Source organism: Ranitomeya variabilis, chromosome 1 (genome assembly GCF_051348905.1).
Source record: "Ranitomeya variabilis isolate aRanVar5 chromosome 1, aRanVar5.hap1, whole genome shotgun sequence".
Lineage (NCBI taxonomy): Eukaryota > Metazoa > Chordata > Amphibia > Anura > Dendrobatidae > Ranitomeya > Ranitomeya variabilis.
The window spans coordinates 728881855-728902603 of record NC_135232.1 but is presented as its reverse complement, the minus strand read 5'-3'; the positions used below and the strand labels follow the sequence as shown (position 1 = coordinate 728902603).

At 46.6% G+C, this 20749-nt stretch overlaps 1 protein-coding gene across 4 annotated transcripts in view; it reads left to right on the top strand.

Annotated features, from left to right (window-relative positions):
- LOC143781753 (alpha-1-antitrypsin-like) overlaps positions 1 to 20749 on the top strand; it is a 59755-nt gene that overhangs the window by 32829 nt on the left and 6177 nt on the right. For all 4 annotated transcript variants that reach the window (XM_077268549.1, XM_077268564.1, XM_077268556.1 and 1 more), the window contains exons 2-3: positions 3648 to 4289; positions 4785 to 5055. In XM_077268549.1, coding sequence (XP_077124664.1) covers positions 3653 to 4289; positions 4785 to 5055 — 908 coding nt within the window. In that variant the 5' untranslated portion in view covers positions 3648 to 3652. The remainder of the gene's footprint in view (positions 1 to 3647; positions 4290 to 4784; positions 5056 to 20749) is intronic.

The following is a 20749-nucleotide window of genomic DNA, read 5'->3' as shown; positions in this document are numbered from 1 at the left end:
GTTGTCTGTGTAGTGTATTGCCCATGGGGAGATAGAGCGGGCGTTCAGTGGTATGAGCCGTGGTCCATGCAGTCTTGCTAAAGACAGTCGGGCCAGCGGACGAGAGCACCCACTGAACCCTTTTCTCCACAATGATGCTTTTAGGGCCTCTTCTACAGCCTTTAGATCTCTCAAGTTTGAGGAACTAGTTCTGATACTTGATGGCCATCGTCCCTGGAAGTAGGATCCCTCTGCTACTGCACCCCACCCTCGTTGGCTGGCATCTGAGCAGAGTGTTTTCAGGGGAAGCTGATCCCAGCTAACCCCCTTCTGAAGGTTTCGGTAGTTTAACCACCACTAGTGTTGAGCGATACCGTCCGATACTTGAAAGTATCGGTATCGGAAAGTATCGGCCGATACCGGCAAAGTATCGGATCTAATCCGATACCGATACCCGATACCAATACAAGTCAATGGGACTCAAGTATCGGACGGTATCCCTGATGGTTCCCAGGGTCTGAAGGAGAGGAAACTCTCCTTCAGGCCCTGGGATCCATATTAATGTGTAAAAGAAAGAATTAAAATAAAAAATATTGCTATACTCACCTCTGCGACGCAGCCTGGACCTCACCGAGGGAACCGGCAGCGTTCTTTGCTTAAAATGCATGCGTTTACTGCTTTCCGTGACGTCACGGCTTGTGATTGGTTGCGTGCCGCCCATGTGACCGCGACGTGACCAATCACAGCAAGCCGTGACGTAATTTCAGGTCCTGAATGCAGAATTAGGCGTCGGAGAGGTGAGTATAGCAATATTTTTTATTTTAATTCTTTATTTTACACATTAATGTTGTTTCGATACTGATACCCGATACCACAAAAGTATCGGATCTCGGTATCGGAATTCCGATACCCGCAAGTATCGGCCGATACCCGATACTTGCGGTATCGGAATGCTCAACACTAACCACCACCTCAGGGCTGATTTTACATGGCCGGAGAGGGAAATCCTTTGGGTCAATGGAATCTGTCGTCTTCTGGAATGTAGAAGCACGTGGGTCTGTAGGATTCGTGTATGAGCCTGAGCCCAGGAAGTTGCTTGGATACAAGCGGTCAGAGATCCTAGAATAGACATTGATTCTCTGAGGGTTGGTGCCCGCTGGTCCCTGAACCTGGTTATTCTGTGGACAAGGTCGATCTGACGATCCTTGGGTAGAAAGGATGTAATTTCCTTTGAGTTCAGAAGAACCCCCAGAAACTTCCTCCTTGTGGAGGGATGGATCTCTCACTTCTTTAGGTTCGGGATCCACCCCAGGGATCTTAATTTTTCCAGGGTCTTTGCTACCTCCATCTTCAGATGAAGGATAGATGGTGCAGTGAAGAGAAAATCACCCAGATATGGGATAATGCATATCCCCTGGCGACGGATGAAAATCACTGCTTCCACCATAATTTTGGTAAAGACCCGTATGCCGATGAGACGCCGAAGGGTAGGACGTTGAATTGGAAATGCGTGACTTGCTGCCCCTGAGAGACTGCGAATCTGAGGAATTTCCTGTGCTCTGAGTGGATTGGCACATGGCAGTATTCATCTTGATCTTTGACCTTCAGACCCCAAACATTTCATCCTGTACCGTGAATTTAACTTCTTACTCCTCCACCCCCATGGTGCCTCTCACTATACTGATCAGCTCACCCATATCTTCGGAACTAAAGTAGTATTTTTTGTTCCCCAATTTAGAGGTAGAAGTGGAAGTGGAACCCTCATTCTCCCAAATGACCTCCGAACCCGAGGACTGAATCTGGCCCGAGTCCGAGTCAGATTCTACCGGAGCCTTCTTCCTCTTTCTAAATGGAAGTGGTTGAGGTACCGGGATCTGGGAGAAGGTAGCCATGGAGATATGGAATGCACAGGGGAAATAACCCATCATGGAATGCACAGCGATGACCTGGAAATGGAGCCGGGCCACCTCCGGCCCGTGCGTGCTCCCTGGAGACGGCAGCACGGGGGAGGAGGAAGCTGGGGAGCTACTGGAGGCCCCTGGCATGCACACCCTGCTTTACCCCCGGAGGGGCACAGGAGAAGCGGGAAGGTCCCGAGTCCCGCAGGGAGGGGTATTTAACCTCTTTGTGTTTCTGTCCCCCATTAGGGTGGGGAAGACATCCTTCGAAGTGGCAGAAGTGGCTGTCATGGAAGGTGACTGGAGAAATAGTCAGGATATTAGCCAGAGGTCGGTACACGGAGCAGCAGTAGGATCTTGAGGATAAGCAGGCGCTGGGAAAGGTCAGAGAGGCCCGGCGCCTGCGCAATGCAGTACTTTGCTCTGCCCTCAACAGGGCAAAGTACGACTGCACTGGAGCCGCAGCCTGAAGACAAGAAGAGGACGTCATCATAAGAAGATGGGAGGCCCCGGACTGGACCGCGACACCCATCGGACCAGAACAGAATCGGGACTGCCCCTGGGTGAGTATAATCAACCTCTTTTTCTCATCTTTCAGGATACATCGGGGGCTTATCTACAGCATTATAGAATGCTGTAGATAAGCCCCTGATGCCGTTGGGCATCGATTTTTGGGGTGACAGGTTCCCTTTAAGTAGGGCATTCAATCAGGAGATCACAGGGTTGAGCCAATCAGTAACTTGGGGTGGAGACATTGGGAACAACATGGGTACTAGTATCTGATTTAGGAAGGAACTGTCTAGCGAGCTCAATATCTCACAGGGAAGAGCTGCTGCCTGGTGCACAAGAGCTGCTGGGTTTGAATATTGACAGATGGTGACCGGGAGAAAAAAAAATTGCTAAAAAAATTCAAAACTTAGTAAGAAAAATAATAACTACCGTATATACTCGTGTATAAGCCGAGTTTTTCAGCACATTTTTTTGTGCTGAAAACGCTCCCTTCAACTTATACACGAGTTATTGTCCCAGAAAGACATGTCCCCGCTCTTTAAGGTAGTGAATATTCACCTCTCTCCACTCCCATAGGCTTGGAGTGATTATTTATTACCTTAATGAGCGGGGACACGTGATCGCTTGGCCGGAAGACATGCAGCGAAGGCGAACAGGGAAGGTAAGTAGGATGTGTTTTTTTTTTATAGGAACCATGCATACAAGCGCAGGGTTGAAGAGCCATGCATTCAAGGATAGGGGATATGGAGCCAAGCATACAAAGACAGGGATAAGGAGCCATGCATACAGTGACGAGGAGCCATGCATACATGGACAGGGATGGGGAGCCATGCATACAAGGACAAAGATGGGGAGCCATGCACACAAAGACAGGGATGGGGAGCCACGTATACCATAGGAATGAGGGGACAATGCATACCCAACTTATAATCAAGTCAATAAGTTTTCCCAGTTTTTTGTGGCAAAATTAGGTGCCTCGGCTTAAATAGTTTGGTCTGTATCAACTTTTTCTGAGATGCAGAACTTTTTTTAGTTTTCCATCATTAGACATGTGTGTGGGATTGTTTTTTGTCTGGGGAGTACATTTTTTGTGGGGTACATATCATGCTTTGATTACTTTTTACTGCATTGTTTTGGGGTATCAGCCGCGACCATAATAAAGTAGGAGCTTTGTTCACCAAGCTGTATATCAAGCCCTAAACATAATTAATGAGAAATATGGTGGTTCACATACTTATAATGAATTATTGTCTTTTTCAGAGAAAATGAAGCTTTTTGTCTTCCTGTGTTTCAGCCAAGCTCTGATTTGTGCATTTGTGTGTGGACACCATGGTGGACCACATGATGATGACCATGACCACGATGGCCACCACCACAACAATGAACCCGAAGCTTTGCTCCAGATATCCTCAGCAAACCTCAAGTTCTCCTACAAGCTCTACTACCAACTAGCTGCCGCTCACCCTAATGACAACTTTTTCTTCTCTCCATTAAGTATCTCAATAGCATTTTCTTTACTCTCACTTGGTGCCAAGTCCAAGACCCTCAGTCAGATCCATGAAGGATTTGGTTTCAACAAATCCTCGGTATCAGAAGAAATGATCCACAAAGGCTTCCAGAAGCTTCTACACATCATCAACCAACCGAAAAGCGGATTTGAATTGGACAGCGCCAACGCGCTCTTCATTGATACAAAGCTAAATCTTCTAAACAAGTTCTTAGATGACGCCAAGAATTTCTACCGATCGGAAGCCTTCTCCACTGACTTCCACAAAGTACAAGAAGCCTTAGAACAAATCAATAGTTATGTGGAGAAGAAAACCAATGGGAAAATTAAAGATCTCTTGGACAATCTTGATCCGATGACAGCTCTGGTTATTGTCAACACAATATTCTTCAAGGGTAAGGAGTTAAAGAAAAAAGGTTGAATTCCCATCATTTTCATGAGCTGAATGAAAGAGGCCGAGTTGCTCCGTTGAGTGCTGCATTCCATTTGCTTACCAGGCATTGTCCTGTATATTTGGTAGTGACCATCAAGTGATTGAACTGTTGGATCAGGCACAGTCACTACTAAATAAACAGGACCATGCCTGGTAAACAATGACTCAGGTTGGAGTGCTGTAATCTCAAGGAGAGAGGTGGGTGTGAGACCCTTGCTGATCAGATTTAATGATCTATTATAAAAGAAAAGTATCAATTTTACAGCATCTGAAAACCCTGATAAAGAGATCTAAGAGCAGAGTCACTTATTTGTAAAGAAACACAACAGGTTTCACCTCACCATGATACAAATAGAGAAAGAATGAACACTTTAGGAGATCAAAAAGTTCAAAAACTGCAGAAATGTAACAAACGATATATAAGGAATAAGTGAAATACTGGTGGGATTTCTTGTAGGATCCTGGGAACACGCTTTCAACGTAGATCACACCAGAGAAGAAGACTTCCATGTGGATGAGAACACAGTAGTGAAGGTGCCGATGATGAGCAGACGAGGAGAGTATCTCACGGGTTATATACCTGAGATTGGATGCAGAGTGGTCGACGTCCCGTACAAAGGAAACACCTCGGCAATTTTTGTCTTACCAGAGATAGGGAAACTGCATGATGCTGAAAAAGCTCTTCAGAATTTGTCAGAAGAGGCATGGAACAAAGCAATGAAATCAAGGTAACAATAACTATAGGATTTCATTGTACACATTCACAATGTACAGAACGGACGTCAGATTATACTCCAGAGCTGCACTCACTATTCTGTAGAAAAATTAGTGTACAAGTCCAAACAATATATATATTTATTTAAACAAATACCAGAACATGGATACAGGCTGCAAGGTAGGAGACGTAAACATAACCTCATGAAACCTAGGAAATTGACAATGATCCCCAAAGAGTAATCACATTAACAGCCCCACTCAAAGTGTGGGATAACAAGATAGGCACACATAAATAGCAATAGCTCACTGTTGAGGACATGCAAAAGATACAAGATGTTATATAACAATATAGGTAAATGTCCATAGACAGGTGCAGATATATAGAAAGGACGCGTACATACCAAGATACAAGAGGGGACCACGCCAACTCCAGCCCACCCCCACTTTGAGTGGGGCTGTTAATGTGATTACTCTTTGGGGATCATTGTCAATTTCCTAGGTTTCATGAGGTTATGTTTACGTCTCCTACCTTGCAGCCTGTATCCATGTTCTGGTATTTGTTTAAATAAATATATATATTGTTTGGACTTGTACACTAATTTTTCTTGAGTGGTTTCGCTGTTATAGCAGTAGTGTGTCCTACACATTATCCATATAGAGGTTGGTCGTATTACTGTATTTTTCGGACTATAAGATGCACTTTTTCACCCCCAAAAAAGGGGGGAAAATGGGGGGTGCGTCTAATAGTCGCAATGCAGGCTTACCGTGGCGGCAGAGGTGCGGTGGCAGAGGTGTGGAGATGAGGTGGCGCAGTGAGCGGGGTCCCTTTCTCCGGTGAGGTGATGCAGCAGCCCGGTAATGCAGCAGAGCCGGGTGAATCCTGTTGTTATCGGTGCGAGATGCGAACTCAGCTTCAGGAAAATGGCCGCCGCGATCCCCATCTGCGCACGCGCGGCATCCTGCGGCCATTTTCCTGAAGCCCCGGGCAGCAGAGACCTCCATCTGCGCACGCGCGGCCTCAGGAAGATGGCCGTGCCCACCGATAACAACAGGATTCACCCGGCTCTGCTGCATTACCGGGCTGCTGCATCACCTCACCGGGGAAAGGGACCCCTCTCACGCCATACCTCTCACTGTGCCTCCTCATCTCAGCACCTCTGTCGGTAACCACTGCTGCCACCCTCCCATGGACACCAGGCCGTGGCGTCGCCCACCTAAGCAGGAAGGGACCCTGCTCAGGTGCACGCCGTACCACCTCTGCCGACACCATGCCTCCAGTGACCCTGCTCTGCCACCACCAGCCCTCAGGTAAGATACTGTAAATTCGGACAATAAGACGGACCCCCATCTTATAAAAAATCTTTTTTTCTGCAATTTTCACCCCAAATTTGGGGTGCTCCTTATGGTCCGGTGCGTCTTATAGTCCGAAAAATACGGTATATAACTATGATAATATGAATGTACAGTTGTGTACCAGCCATCTGTGTCTGCCTATTTTTGTATGTTTATTCACTATTCTGTAGGTGAAGTCACTGTGTACATACATTACATTACTGATCCTGTACTGATCCTGAGTTACATCCTGTATTATACCCCAGAGCTGCACTCACTATTCTGCTGATGCAGTCACTGTGTACATACAATACAATACTGATCCTGAGCTACCGCTTGTATTATACTCCAGAGGGGCACTCACTATTCTACTGGTGCAGTCAATGTGTACAGACATTACATTACTCATTCTGTACTGATCCTGAGTTACATCCTGTATTATACTCCAGAGACGCACTCGCTATTCTGCTGGTGTAGTCACTATGAACCTACATTACTGATCCTGTACTGATCCTGAGTTACATCCTGTATTATATGCCAGAGCTGCACTCACTATTCTGCTGGTGCAGTCACTGTGTACATACATTACTGATCCTGTATTACATCCTGTATTATACTCCAGAGACGCACTCACTATTCTGCTGGTGTAGTCACTATGAAGCTACATTACTGATCCTGTACTGATCCTGAGTTAAATCCTGTATTATATGCCAGAGCTGCACTCACTATTCTACTGGTGCAGTTACTGTGTACATACATTACATTACTGATCCTGGGTTACATCCAGTATTATACTCCAGAGCTGCACTCACTATTCTGCTGGTGCAGTCACTGTGTACATACAATACATTACTGATCCTGAGTTAAATCCTGTAGATCTTTTATTATAAAAATGAAAAACATAACAATAATAATAACAGAAATATAAACCAGCAAATAATCACTGTTATGAACACTGGTCCAGCAGCTCATTCTCTCCTCACACACATATTTATACATATGCAGTGGGGAAAAAAGTATTTAAACAGCCACCAAATGTGCAAGTTCTCCCACTTAAAAAGATGAGAGAGGCCTGTAATTGACATCATAGGTAGACCACAAGTATGAGAGTCAAAGTGAGAAAACAAATTCAGAAAATCACCTTGTCTGACTTGGAAAGATTTATTTAGCAAATTATGGTGGAAAATAAGTATTTTGTCACCTAACAACATGCAAGAATTCCGGCTCTCACAGACTTGTAACTTCTTCTGTAAGAAGTTCCTCTGTCCTCCACTCATTACCTGTAGTAATGGCACCTGTTTGAACTTGTTATCATTACAAAAGACACCTGTCCACAACCTAAAACAGTCACACTCCAAACTCCACTATGGTGTAGACTAAAGAGCTATCGAAGGATACCAGAAACAAAATTGTAGCCTTGCACCAGGCTGGGAAGACTGAATCTGCAATAGGCAAGCAGCTTGGTGTGATGAAATCAACTGTGGGAGCAATAATAAAACAATGGAAAACAAACAAGACCACTGATAATCTCACTCAATCTGGGGCTCCAAGCAAGATCTCAAAATGTTCACAAGAATGGTGAGCAAGAATCCCAGAACCACACAGGTGGGACCTAGTGAATAACCAGCATAGAGCTGGGACCACCATAACAAAGGCTACCATCAGTAACACACTATGCCACCAGGGACTCAGATCCTGCAGTGACAGACGTGTCCCCCTGCTTAAGCCAGTACATGTCCGGTCCCATCTGAAGTTTGCTAAAGAGCATTTGGATTATCCAGAAGAGTACTGGGAGAATGTCATATGGTCTGATGAAACCAAAGTAGAACTGTTTGGTAGAAACAAAACTCATCATGTTTGGAGGAGACAGAATGCCGAGTTGCATCCAAAGAACACCATACCTACTGTGAAGCATGGGGGTAGCAATCATGCTTTGGAGCTGTTTCTCTGCAAAGGGACCAGGACGACTGATCCGTGTACATGAAAGAATGAATGGGGCCATGTATCGTTAAATTTTGAGTTCAAACCTCTTTCCATCAGCAAGGGCATTGAAGATGAAACGTGGGTGGTCTTTCAGCATGATAATGATCCCATGCACACTGCCAGGGCAACAAAGGAGTGGCTTCGTAAGAAGCACATGAAGGTCCTGGAGAGGCCTAGCCAGTCTGGAGAGCTCATCCCCATAGAAAACCTTTGGAGGGAGTTGAAAGTCCGTGTTGCCCAGCGACAGGCCCAAAACATCCCTGCTCCAGAGGAGATCTGCATGAAGGAATGGGCCAACATACAACCAACAATATGTGCCAACCTTGTGAAGACTTACAGAAAACGTTTGACCTTTGTCATTGCCAAGAAAGTATATATAACAAAATATTGAGATAAACTTTTGTAAATGGCCAAATACTTATTTTCCACCATAATTTGCAAAGTAAATCTTACCAAATCAGACAAGGTGATTTTCTGGATTTGTTTTGCCATTTTGACTCTCATAGTTGTGGTCTACCTATGATGTCAATTACAGACCTCTCATCTTTTTAATTGGCAGAACTTGCGCAATTGGTGGCTCACTAAATACTTTTTTTTTCCACTGTATACAGAAAAATAACTAATAACTACTTCCACCTTCTGGTTCGGCTACCAAATAATAATAAACAAATAAAATAAACAATAACATACAGAAACTATAACCATAAATTTTTTTTATATATATATATATATATATATATATATATATATATATATATATATAGTGGCATAGTGACTGGTCGTGTGATTGATGGACGGTATGTATCGCAGAGGTGGGTGGCCCTGTGATGGAAGCCTGGGTATGTTTTGCTCAAGCAGATCTACTTCTGAGGGATTTGTTTACGTTGGGAAGGCTTCCAGGTGATTGTAGAGATGGGTGGGTTCAGTCACCTACAAACCCTCCCAAAGAGGCGTGTCTGAACACGAAGGTGGTTTTGTGTGTAAGGACCTGTGGTGATGTCACGCTCACCTGACTAGCCATGTGACAGGTACCTGGGTGTGGTTACACCTATGTATGGAGGTGTGTGTAGCACATGGGGTGAGTGTGTGGGTGTGTGTCAGGGTGGACACACTTCCATGTGTCCTGGCTGGACACTGCAGAGTGGCCTGTGTGTTGGACGGTCCCAAGAGGGGACAGACGTCCTGAACAGCACACAGAGATCATTTCAGGCTGGAGAGCCTGTGTGCTGGACATAGCATGGCCTGTGTGCCTACAGGTCTGAGAGAGCGGAGCTCTATTATGGACATTGAGGAATCATCTGTCTGAAGTAAGACTGTTTACCTGTTGTTCCTGTTGCAATGTGGTTTATGGAGCAATAAACCCTGTGAACTTTTAAGGAAACGTGTCTCCTGAGTGTCACCGGCGGCACCTAAGCGAGTGTCCCCTAGACCCGTAGCGGGTGAAACGCTACAATTGGTGTTTCGGATGCGGGCAACGATCCAAGGAACACAGGTTGCAGTGCTGGCTGGTCTGAGCCAGAGGAGTGGACGGTCTTGACAACCGTGAGCAAATACTGACCTGGGTCAGTGAGAACTGCTGTTTATGGGATACCTCTGAAGAGAAGAGGGATCCAGGAACCTGTGTGGCAAAGACAGGTGATGGATGGAGATCCGTGGTGTACTGACCAGGGTCAGATTGGAAGGAAAAGAGAGACATTGCGTCTGGGCACCTCTGAGACCGAGAGGTGTCCAGGAACCAGTAAAAGTTGCCAACGGGTAACGGTCTGAAAACCGTGTATTATGCTGGTCGGGATCAGTGAGAAATTGTGTTTGGGCTGCAAAGCCGGGTATGTAATGGTCTGAAAACCGTGTATTAAGCTAGTCGGGATCAGTGAAAAATTGTGTTTGGGCTGTAAAGCCGGGTGTGTAACAGACCGGAGTCTGTGTTGTTCTGACCGGGGTCAGTGAGAGACTGTGTTTTTCTATAAAGCACGTGTGCAGGTGCTTGCTGTGGACCGGCGAGTCCATGTATTTCTTTTTTTTTCTTCTTTGATCAACTTGCTGTGGCTCAGCCACAAAGACTGAAGGCGTCTGGCGGTAACTCGGCGGGGTTACGAAGTCTGCTGTGGATCGGCGGGTCCACGAAGGTGACAAGCGGCTTGCTGTGGATCGGCGGGTCCACGAAATCTGCGGTTGAGCCGTGCAGCGCGGTTACAGCGAGGGGTTCCGCAGCGGCAGGAGCTGCAGTGGCGGTGGCAGCAGCTTGTGATCGGCACCCGGAGGTGCCGGAGATTTGTGTCTGCAGCAGGAGCTGTAGCAGTGCCAGCAGGAGCTGGTGAAGTTTTGAAAAAAAACAAACAAAAAAACCCATTATTTCTGCTCCAGGTTGTGCAGACTCTTAAAGGGCCAGTGCAGGCCCAGAGACATTCTGGTGCACGCTGTGAGCTGGGGTCTGATAGCACTGTTGGGTGTACCCCAGTGAAAGGGTGGTGTCCCTAAAGGGTAGCATTCAAAAAAAAAATGGGGTGGAAAAACTAAACAGGGATGGTTGCCAAAAAGGGGCGGAGTCCCAAAAAGAGGGTGGTATCCCAAAAGGGTAGTAGTTGCCTAAAAAGGGTTGGAGTTCCGCCGAATGGTGGTTTCCAAAAAAAAGGGGTGGAGTCCCAAATGGGGGCGGTAACTCAAAAGGTAGTAGTTACCCAAAAAGGGGTGGAGTTCCGCCAAATGGTGGTTTCCAAAAAAAGGGGCGGAGTCCCAAAAGGGGGGCGGTAACCCAAAAAGTAGTAGGTGCCCAAAAGGGGGTGGAGTCCCGCGGGATGGTGGTTTCCCAAAAGGGGGCGGAGCATCTCAAAAGCGTGACTCAGACAGACTGTTGTCCCGGGCAAATGAATTATTGTGTGTGAAAGTTAATGCAGAGAATGCACCCCCTATAGTTGACAGTCCTAAGTCAGGCGTGACCAAGGAAAATGGTGGAGGGTCCCAACTTACAGACATGACGTCACCTGATGTGTGCCACAAGATGACTGTTAGTGATGTGGTAGGTAAAACATGTGGAGCTGACACCCGGAAAGAGTGTGACTTGAGGGTTCACCATACTGTGGGGTATGACACAGACTATTCTGGTGACTGTGACTCTGAGGAAGTAAGGGAGTACAGTAAAGAAGAGCCCCACCAGAAGGAAAAGTCCTCCCGTCACCGGAGACGTAAAGGATGCAAAGAAGTGGTACCAGTTGCACCTTGTGAAGAGCTGGAGGGGGTCACCAAAGGAGTGGGGCCTGAAGTAGGTACCACCTTGCGTGATGAAAGCTCAGCCAATCCAGAGGATAGAGGGAACGAGCTAAGCATGGTTCAAGAGGCTGTGGATACTCATTTGAAGCAAAAGGAGCTTCGGAGACAGGCCACTGAGTGTCATGTGAGTGCCTTAGAGAAAGAGGTGGCGGAGCTCAGAGGTCGCCTGAAAGAAAGCCAGTCAAAGTATAAAGTAGCCTGGGAGAAGGTGGAGCGGCAGGTGTCTATCCTGGCCAAACATCTGGAAGCTGGTGATGTTCAGAGGAAGTTGGCTCTGAAAGCTGAACAAGATGCGTGTCTAATGACAGCTGAAGAGAAGGAGAGTTCTTTGTTCAAATGTATGATAGACGTACCTGAAGACCTGAGAGAGGCCTGTGCCAGGGAGTCTATGCATGAAGAGTTCAAGAAGGCTGTGGGGGCATGTAAGGTGAATTGGTCCCCAGAAACTAATCAGTTAGTGATGCTGTCCACAACTGATGCCACAGCTAAGAGGGTAGTTACCCTGAGTGACTTGCGTGGGAGACCCGGTAGTGGACGTGTTGACAAAGAGTCAGTCCAGATAGGTTGTATGGGTGCAAGGGGATTGCGACGCCAGATTGACCATGTTGCCCAAATCCGACTGAGACGAGATGACAAGGGGTCGTCTTTATCAAAGGGTGTGACGGAAATGGTTAACGAATGCCGACGAAAGGGTTCAGTAACAGGCCCTGACTTTGACAGACAGTTTGACTGTCGGGGATGACAGAGAAGGATCTCTGGTCGGGTAATAGAAAGTGCCAAGCCCCACGGCTTTAGGCAGAGAGGGGGAATATGTGGCATCGTGACTGGTCATGTGATTGATGGACGGTATATATCGCAGAGGTGGGTGGCCCTGTGATGGAAGCCTGGGTATGTTTTGCTCAAGCAGATCTACTGCTGAGGGATTTGTTTACGTTGGGAAGGCTTCCAGGTGATTGGAGAGATGGGTGGGTTCAGTCACCTACAAACCCTCCCAAAGAGGCGTGTCTGAACACGTAAGATGGTTTTGTGTGTAAGGACCTGTGGTGATTTCACGCTCACCTGACTAGCCATGTGACAGGTACCTGGGTGTGGTTACACCTATGTATGGAGGTGTGTGTAGCACATGGGGTGAGTGTGTGGGTGTGTGTCAGGGTAGACACACTTCCATGTGTCCTGGCTGGACACTGCAGAGTGGCCTGTGTGTTGGACGGTCCCAAGAGGGGACAGACGTCCTGAACAGCACACAGAGACCATTTCAGGCTGGAGAGCCTGAGTGCTGGACATAGCACGGCCTGTGTGCCTACAGGTCTGAGAGAGCGGAGCTCTATTATGGACATTGAGGAATCATCTGTCTGAAGTAAGACTGTTAACCTGTTGTTCCTGTTGCAATGTGGTTTATGGAGCAATAAACCCTGTGAACTTTTAAGGAAACGTGTCTCCTGAGTGTCATCCGCCGCACCTAAGTGAGTGTCCCCTAGACCCGTAGCGGGTGAAACGCTACAATATATACACATACAAGGTGGGCCATTTATATGGATACACCTGAGTAAACTAACCACCACCCCACACTCAAGGCCACCATTACCAACCCCCCGCACTGACCTGAGAGCTGGTCCTGCCTATCATGCCTCAGTCTTTGTCCAACGTCCATAGACCAGATCAGGCAGTGCCAGTTTTTCACAAAAGACCAAGGGGTCCCACAGTCCCACAAGATGAACACACCTTCCCCATTTTCCCACCACCCAACCTAACACCTACACCCAAAATCTAGATCCTATATACAATATATACAGAAGCGAACACTACAATAACCACAAATTTCAAAGCCCAAGTTCAGCACCTGCAGAACTACATCACTATATCATGATCAAACAAAGCAAAAATCTACGATGTCAGCAGCAGCCCACCACCAGGAAAGGAGATGACCAGACAAGCGCACATTGAAAGAAAAGCCCATCCATATGAGAGTGGTCCTATGTGTGCCCAGTCTCTCATACTCCAGAGAGTGCACCTTCACCATGGCACAGAGTATGGTCCTAAACACATCGTCCACTAACAAGATTTTCCTTTGTGTCAATACTAAGTACCGTGTGTTCCACGTGTGATACCTAACCACTGAGCTAACTAGAAAAAAGGTGCAGCGGTCCTAACCACCAAGGTCTCCAAATGCTCCATAGGCCCATTCTGTATAAGAGAGACCGGCCAGTACACCTCTGTGTTAAAGGAAATGGTCCATGCTTTCCAACACGGTACCACAATGCTCCTAGGACAGTTCTTTTCCTCAGATCTCCTACAATTCAGATTGTCCCTCACACACAGTTTCCCATGGAAGCAGCGCCAGACCATGTCCCAAAACTTCGAGGAGATCCTGATAGAAATGGGTCAACAGAACCCTATTGTCATAGAGTTTCCTTGGCAGAGTCCTGATCTCCCACATTCCCAGACCCCACCGGCAAATTACATTCAGAACCAAGGAAGCATAAACAGGAAGATGTCCATGCAGTGTGCGAAGATCCTTCACTTGCCCTCTTGTCTCCCGTTCCTGGAAGAAAGGCTGAAACCAACCCGTACAGGAGAATACACATGAAGGAGCCCTCTCTTTCCAGAAGTTTTCAATATTGATCTTAATGAAAGTATCCACAAGAAATACCACAGGGTTGACCATACCCAACCCTTCTAGTCTCCTGGTATGGTAAGTAACCTCTCTCTTGACCAGGTCCAGTCTATTCCCCCATAACAGTTGGAAGAACAAACTGTAGACCTGAGTCCAGAGAGACTCCAGCAAGATGCACACACTGCCCAGATAAATCAGTAAAGGGAGCAGGCAAGTTTTGATCAGGATCTCCTCCTCCCAGTCAGAGACTCTCACACTTATCCCGGTTGATCTTGGACCCTGATGCCTCCGAGTAGCGATCTACCTCTGACATCAGCCACCCTGCCTCCTTGTGAGAGGAAACAAAAACAATAACATCATAGGCATACGCCACCACCCACAGAGTGCTGGTGCTTCCCGGTCCATCCCGATCCCGGCCAATGGTCCACGCTCCACCCTCCTAAGAAGAGGGTCAATTGCAAACACGTACAGCAATGGGCTCAAGGGACAACCCAGGCGAATACCAGATCCAACCTCAACAGAGCTGCCAATCCAAATGTTTACAAGTGGGAAAGTCTTTGCCCCACCGTACAAGGTCTTAACCCAATAAACAAACCGCCTGGCAGGCCATATCTCAGAAGGACAAACCAGAGGTTCACGTGATTAACACGATAAATGCTTTTGCCTGGTCCAGTGACAACATGTACCCCTTCCAGTGACCAGTCCTTCCCTGCAAACAGCACCTTTGCCAGAACCTTCCTGTCTGCATTGAGAAGCGCAATAGGATGCCAATTCTCAATGCAAGATGCGTCCTTACCCTTTGACAAGATGATCAGGGAAGATCTTCTCATTAACTTTGGCAGAGTGCCCAAGGAAAGGCACTCACTGAATACCTCAGTCAAGAGGGGAACCAAAATGTCCTTAAAGGTCTTATAGAATTCAGATGTTAAGCAATCTGGACAGGGTGATTTTTTTGGGGGGCAAGCACTTCAATCGTCAACTTAACTTCCTCTTCCATGATCATCTCTATTAAAACGTCAAGAGATGGGTCTACCCTTGGCTTCAGCCAGGAAAGCCGACATTTCATCCCAGTCAAGATCCCTCTTCCCCAAGAGGTGCAAATAACAACCTCCAGGATCCCTGATCTGGATTGCCTCAGGGACCCCATAGTATCGACCAGTCCTGTAACCACAGGGTGGGCCATGTATATGGATACACCTAAATAAAATGGGAATGGTTGGTGATATCAAATTCCTGTTTGTGGCACATTAGAATATGGAAGGGGAAAACTTTTCAAGATGGTAGTGATCATGGCGACCATTTTGAAGTCAGCCATTTTGGATCCAACTTTTTTTTTTCCAATGGAACACATCAAACTTATTGAGAATTTCACAAGAAAAACAATGGCGTGCTTGGTTTTAAGGTAACTTTATTTTTTCATGAATTATTTACAAGTTTCTCTTGTGAGGAGTTAATAGAAATTGTGTTGATGTCTGGTGAACGCAGTACCCGGGTCATTACAGCAGATTTCAATGCAAGACACCCTACAAAAGAAAACTGTCACCATTCTCATTTTATTTAAGTGTATCCATAAAATGGCCCACCCAAAAAAGTTTGCCTCATCACTGAACATAATGTTCTGTGTTAACTGAGGGTCCTGTTCCAATTTTTGTTTTGCCCATTCTGCAAATTCAGCGCACCAATCTGGGTCATCTTCATTGAGATGCTGCAGCAGCTGGATTTTCTAAGGGTGCCATTTGTGAGTAGCTAATATCCACCGAAGGGATGTTCGACTGATGCCAGATCGGCGCACTGAATTTGCAGAATGGTCTAAACAAAAATTGGAACAGGACCCTTAGTTTACACAGAACATTATGTTCAGTGATGAGGCAAACATTTTTGGGTGGCCCATTTATAAGGATACACCTAAATAAAATGGGAATGGTGACAGTTTTCTTGCGTAGGGTGTCTTGCATAGAAATCTGCTGCAATGACTCGGGTACTGCGTTCACCAGACATCAACATAATTTCTATCCACTCCTCATGTGTTAACCTCTGCGACATGTCAATGGCTGTAAACAAAAAGAAACTTGTAAATAACTCATGAAAGAATAAAGTTAAGTTAAAACCAAGCACAGCATTTGTAACAACCCTGCCGGCATTACTGCATGGCTTTCCATCTCCCATCAGGCAGATACACCATCTTTCTTACCCCTCCAGGCCATGCTACTTACCCCTCCAGGCCATGCTGTGAGTCCGGCTCTCTGTCGGCCCCATGTTGTGAACCTCATGTCTCCTGCCTGCTCTTTGCATACTTCCTGGCTGTGTGCTTAGGGCAGCAGCCCCGGCACTTCCTGATTCTTATTGAGTCTATGTGCACCTTCCTAAGGTGTCCCCTGTCAATTGCCAAGAGGCATCAGGTACTTAAGGCATTCCCACCCCTATGGGGATGCCTGAGCAACTTACTTCCTCAGCTAGATAAACATATACCATGCAAGACAACAAAAGTAAAGGGGTGCCACAGAGATCAAAAACCATGTGGGTATCTCAAAGGTACACCTAAAGGACACTCCTAACTATAATATGAAGCATAAGAAAAATTGGAGCAAAAAGTCCAAAAAGCAATCAAAATATCAATTTATTGGAAGTAATACACAATATATAAACAGACTAGGATAAGGTAGTAACAAAAGGACAGTGGTATCCTGACAAAAGATATTTAATATTCGACTTGGGTAAAAGTGCTCAAGTGCAGCAAGAGAGAGACCAGAAGGTCCAAAGTAAATAGTAGAAATAAAAGTATCCAAATGGCTGAACTAATCTGCGCGCTATGCCATTATATAGGACTGGGTCCCAAGCTTGAATCATTGCTTACCCATGATATTAGTGTGCCAGGATCAGTGTCCATGCTGCCACCGATGCGCGTTTTGCCTCTTTCTCAAGGTGCGGTCTGTAAGTTCTTAGTCCCATAAGAAAAAAAATTGTCCCGGATAACCTCTTTTTTTTTTAAAGCTTTATTTAGATCAGTGTTTCCCAAAATTCAGGCCTCGTGGACCCCAAGAGATGTTGTCAGGATTCCTTGAGAAAGAGGTGAAACGCGCGTCGGTGGCGGCGTGGACACTGATCCTGGCACACTAATATCATGGGTAAGCAATGATTCAAGCTTGGGACCCGGTCCTATATAATGGCATAGCGCGCAGATTAGTTCAGCCATTTGGATACTTTTATTTCTGCTATTTACTTTGAACCTTCTGGTCTCTCTCTTGCTGCACTTGAGCACTTTTACCCATGTCGAATATTAAATATCTTTTTTTTGTCAGGATACCACTGTCCTTTTGTTACTACCTTATCCTAGTCTGTTTATGTATTGTGTATTACTTCCAATAAATTGATATTTTGATTGCTTTTTGGACTTTTTGCTCCAATTTTTCTTATGCTTCATATTACTTCCTCAGTTAGTGTCTTGCTGCTGAGGTGCCAGGTCCTGTCTTGCTTTTCCTCCTGTGTCAGCCACCCAAAGGGGTTTCATACCAAGGACTGTACCTGTGTCCTGTGTCTTTTGTTTCAGCCATCCAGGGGGTTTCATACCCTGATCTGAGTCCTTGTTTCTGCGCCTTGTCCTGTTCCTGACCCTGTCTGAACCTAGTCCTATACCTGTGTCTGTTTGTATCCCTGTCTGTAGCCTTTCCTATTCGGCTGTGTGTTTCCTTGTGTTCACTCCTTCTGCTCTTTGCTCTGCCTCCTGCGGTTCTCCTTTGCTCTGCCTCCTGCTGTTCTCCTCTTTGCTCTGCCTCTTGCGGTTCTGCCCTATGCTCTGCCTCCAGCAGTTCTGTTCATTGCTCTGCCTCTTGTGGTTCAGCTTTTTGCTCCACCTCCTGTGGTTCTGCTCTTTGCTCCGCCTCCTGCGGTTGTATTCTTTGCTACGCCTCCTGCGGTTCTCTTCTTTGCTCTGCCTCCTGTGGTTCTGCTCTTTGCTCTGCCTCCTGCGGTTCTGCTCTACTCCTGTCTCTCCTCCTATGGCTTTGTCCTGCTCTCCGCATCATTCCGCATCCGCAATTGCTCTACTTCCACTCCACGCCTTGTGTGTTCTTGTCCCTCCAGTCTGTACTGGTCCCTACCTACCCCCTTATCCTACTCATTCCAGCCTGTGTTCCCGTGTCTCCTGAAGCAAGTCCTTGTCCCTCCAGTCTGAACTGGTTCCTGACAGTTCCTGTCCCTCCAGTCTGAACTGGTATCTATTTATTCCCTACTGACCTCCTGCCTGCCTAGAGTGCCAGGCATGCCTGCCTGCCAGCCTAGAGTGAGAGCTGTGCCCACCAGACTACCAGTTGTGCCTATCCGTACTTGCTCGCACCAGTCTCTTGTGTTTTGTCCCTCAGTGGGATCAGCTGACACAACCAGACACCGCACTTGGGTGGTACCTGGCAGCTACCTGCCGCACAAGCTTGACCTCACCGTCAGAGGCTCCAGTGAACACCAAGGTAGCTGCTTAGTCACACCCCTTCCAGGGTAGTCTGTTTGTGGCACAGTGGGGCCACAATCCCCTAGCTCATGCCACCCAGTCAGGGAGTGAGCATGACACCATTTTTTTCTTGTGAAATCCTCAATAAGTTTGATGTGTCACATGACCCTCTTGCCATTGGAAAAAAAGTTGGATCCAAAATGGCAGACTTAAAAACGGCCACCATGGTCACCACCCATCTTCAAAAGTTTTCTCCTCTCATATACTAATGTGCCACAAACAGGAAGTTGATATCACCAACCATTCTCATTTTATTTAGGTGTATCCATATACATGGGCCTCCCTGTACTTTACTATTCACTGACATCTTGCAGTTTCTATAAGGGTCAGGAGAGCGGTACTTTCCATAATCCCTCTCAAAACCCAAAGATGCTTGTCTATACTACTGACACCTCATAACTTAAGCAAAGATTTCACTCTAGAGATCTCCTGACTACCTCCAGTTGAGACAAGATGCTCGAGTTTCCTCCTCAGACCATGATACAGGTGGTACCTGTGGAGACTCCTGAGTCTCAAGAGCTGACGGAAGAATTTTGCACCCCTTTCCTTAAACATCTCCCACCACTCTGACTTTCTGCTACAAAGATCCAGTAAGGGTACCTGGCTCTGAAGAAAATCCTCAAAGGACTGTCTTATCTCCGCTTCTTCCATGAGAGACGAATTGAGCCTCCAAAGGCCGCTTCCCATTCGGAGGGTCTCTGTTACATTCATAGAAAACAAAATTAAACAGTGCTCGGAGAACTCCACCTCAACAACAGACACTGCTGAAGGGACAGCTTCCTCCTTTAAAACATATCTATTCTGGATCTACAGTTAACTGTATGATAGGTGAACCCCTCATGGCCTGGGGTGTGCCGAATGTGGTCATCCACCAGGCGAGCCTCACTAACTATACTATTAAGGGCGACGCTAAGTCCGCTTGTCTCTGGAACTTTCTCTATCTCAGTGCCTTGTGACAGTATTGAAGCCACCTCTAAAGACAACCTGCCGACTTGTAAAAAGGTAGGGCTTGATTCTCATAATAAGGCACTTTCGGTCCCACCTAGATTGGGGACCATAGATGTTAATGAGATGGAGCTCTTGTCCCTTCATGAGGACATCTAATATCAGACAACTTCCCATTTCTAATTCAATAACTAGTGTTGAGCGATACCGTCCGATACTTGAAAGTATCGGTATCGGAAAGTATCGGCCGATACCGGCAAAGTATCGGATCTAATCCGATACCGATATCCATACAAGTCAATGGGACACCAAGTATCGGAAGGTATCCTGATGGTTCGCAGGGTCTGAAGGAGAGGAAACTCTCCTTCAGGCCCTGGGATCCATATCAATGTGTAAAAGAAAGAATTAAAATAAAAAATAGGGATATACTCACCTCTCCGATGCAGCCTGGACTTTACCGCCGTAACCGGGAGCCGTTGTACCTAAGAATGCGCGCTTGAAGGGCCTTAGATGACGTCACGGCGCTCTGATTGGTCGCGTAGTGATACTATTTACCAAAAACATCCAGGCCCCCCGACCAGATACCAAACTCGTCACGGTTTCTCTTTGGCATCTCCATATCGTCCAAGCCACCTCATGATGTCATAACAAGTGTAGCGTGGCTAAAGGTTGTATAGTCGACGGGAGGTATGTATCACAGAGAAGGCTTGTCGCTGTGATGTAACCCGGAGTGTTTTCTGTAATGCACATAAAGCAATAAGGAAATGTTTAAGTATATTTGGGTCCGGGTTACGGGTTGCTATGAGAGATGGGAGGGTCTGGCTACCCATATACCTCACCCCTGGGTAAGGGGCATAACCATGCCTATCTGTTTGTTTCAGGACCTGGGGTGATGTCAGAACCACATGTCTAATCATGTGATGGGTACCTGGGTGTGGTTTCAGGCTTCATAATGGAGGTGTGTTTGGCACATGGCGGTGAGAGTTTGTGGGTGTGTGTCAGGGTGGACACACTTCCATGTGTCCTGGCTGGACACTGCAGAGTGGCCTGTGTGTTGGACGGT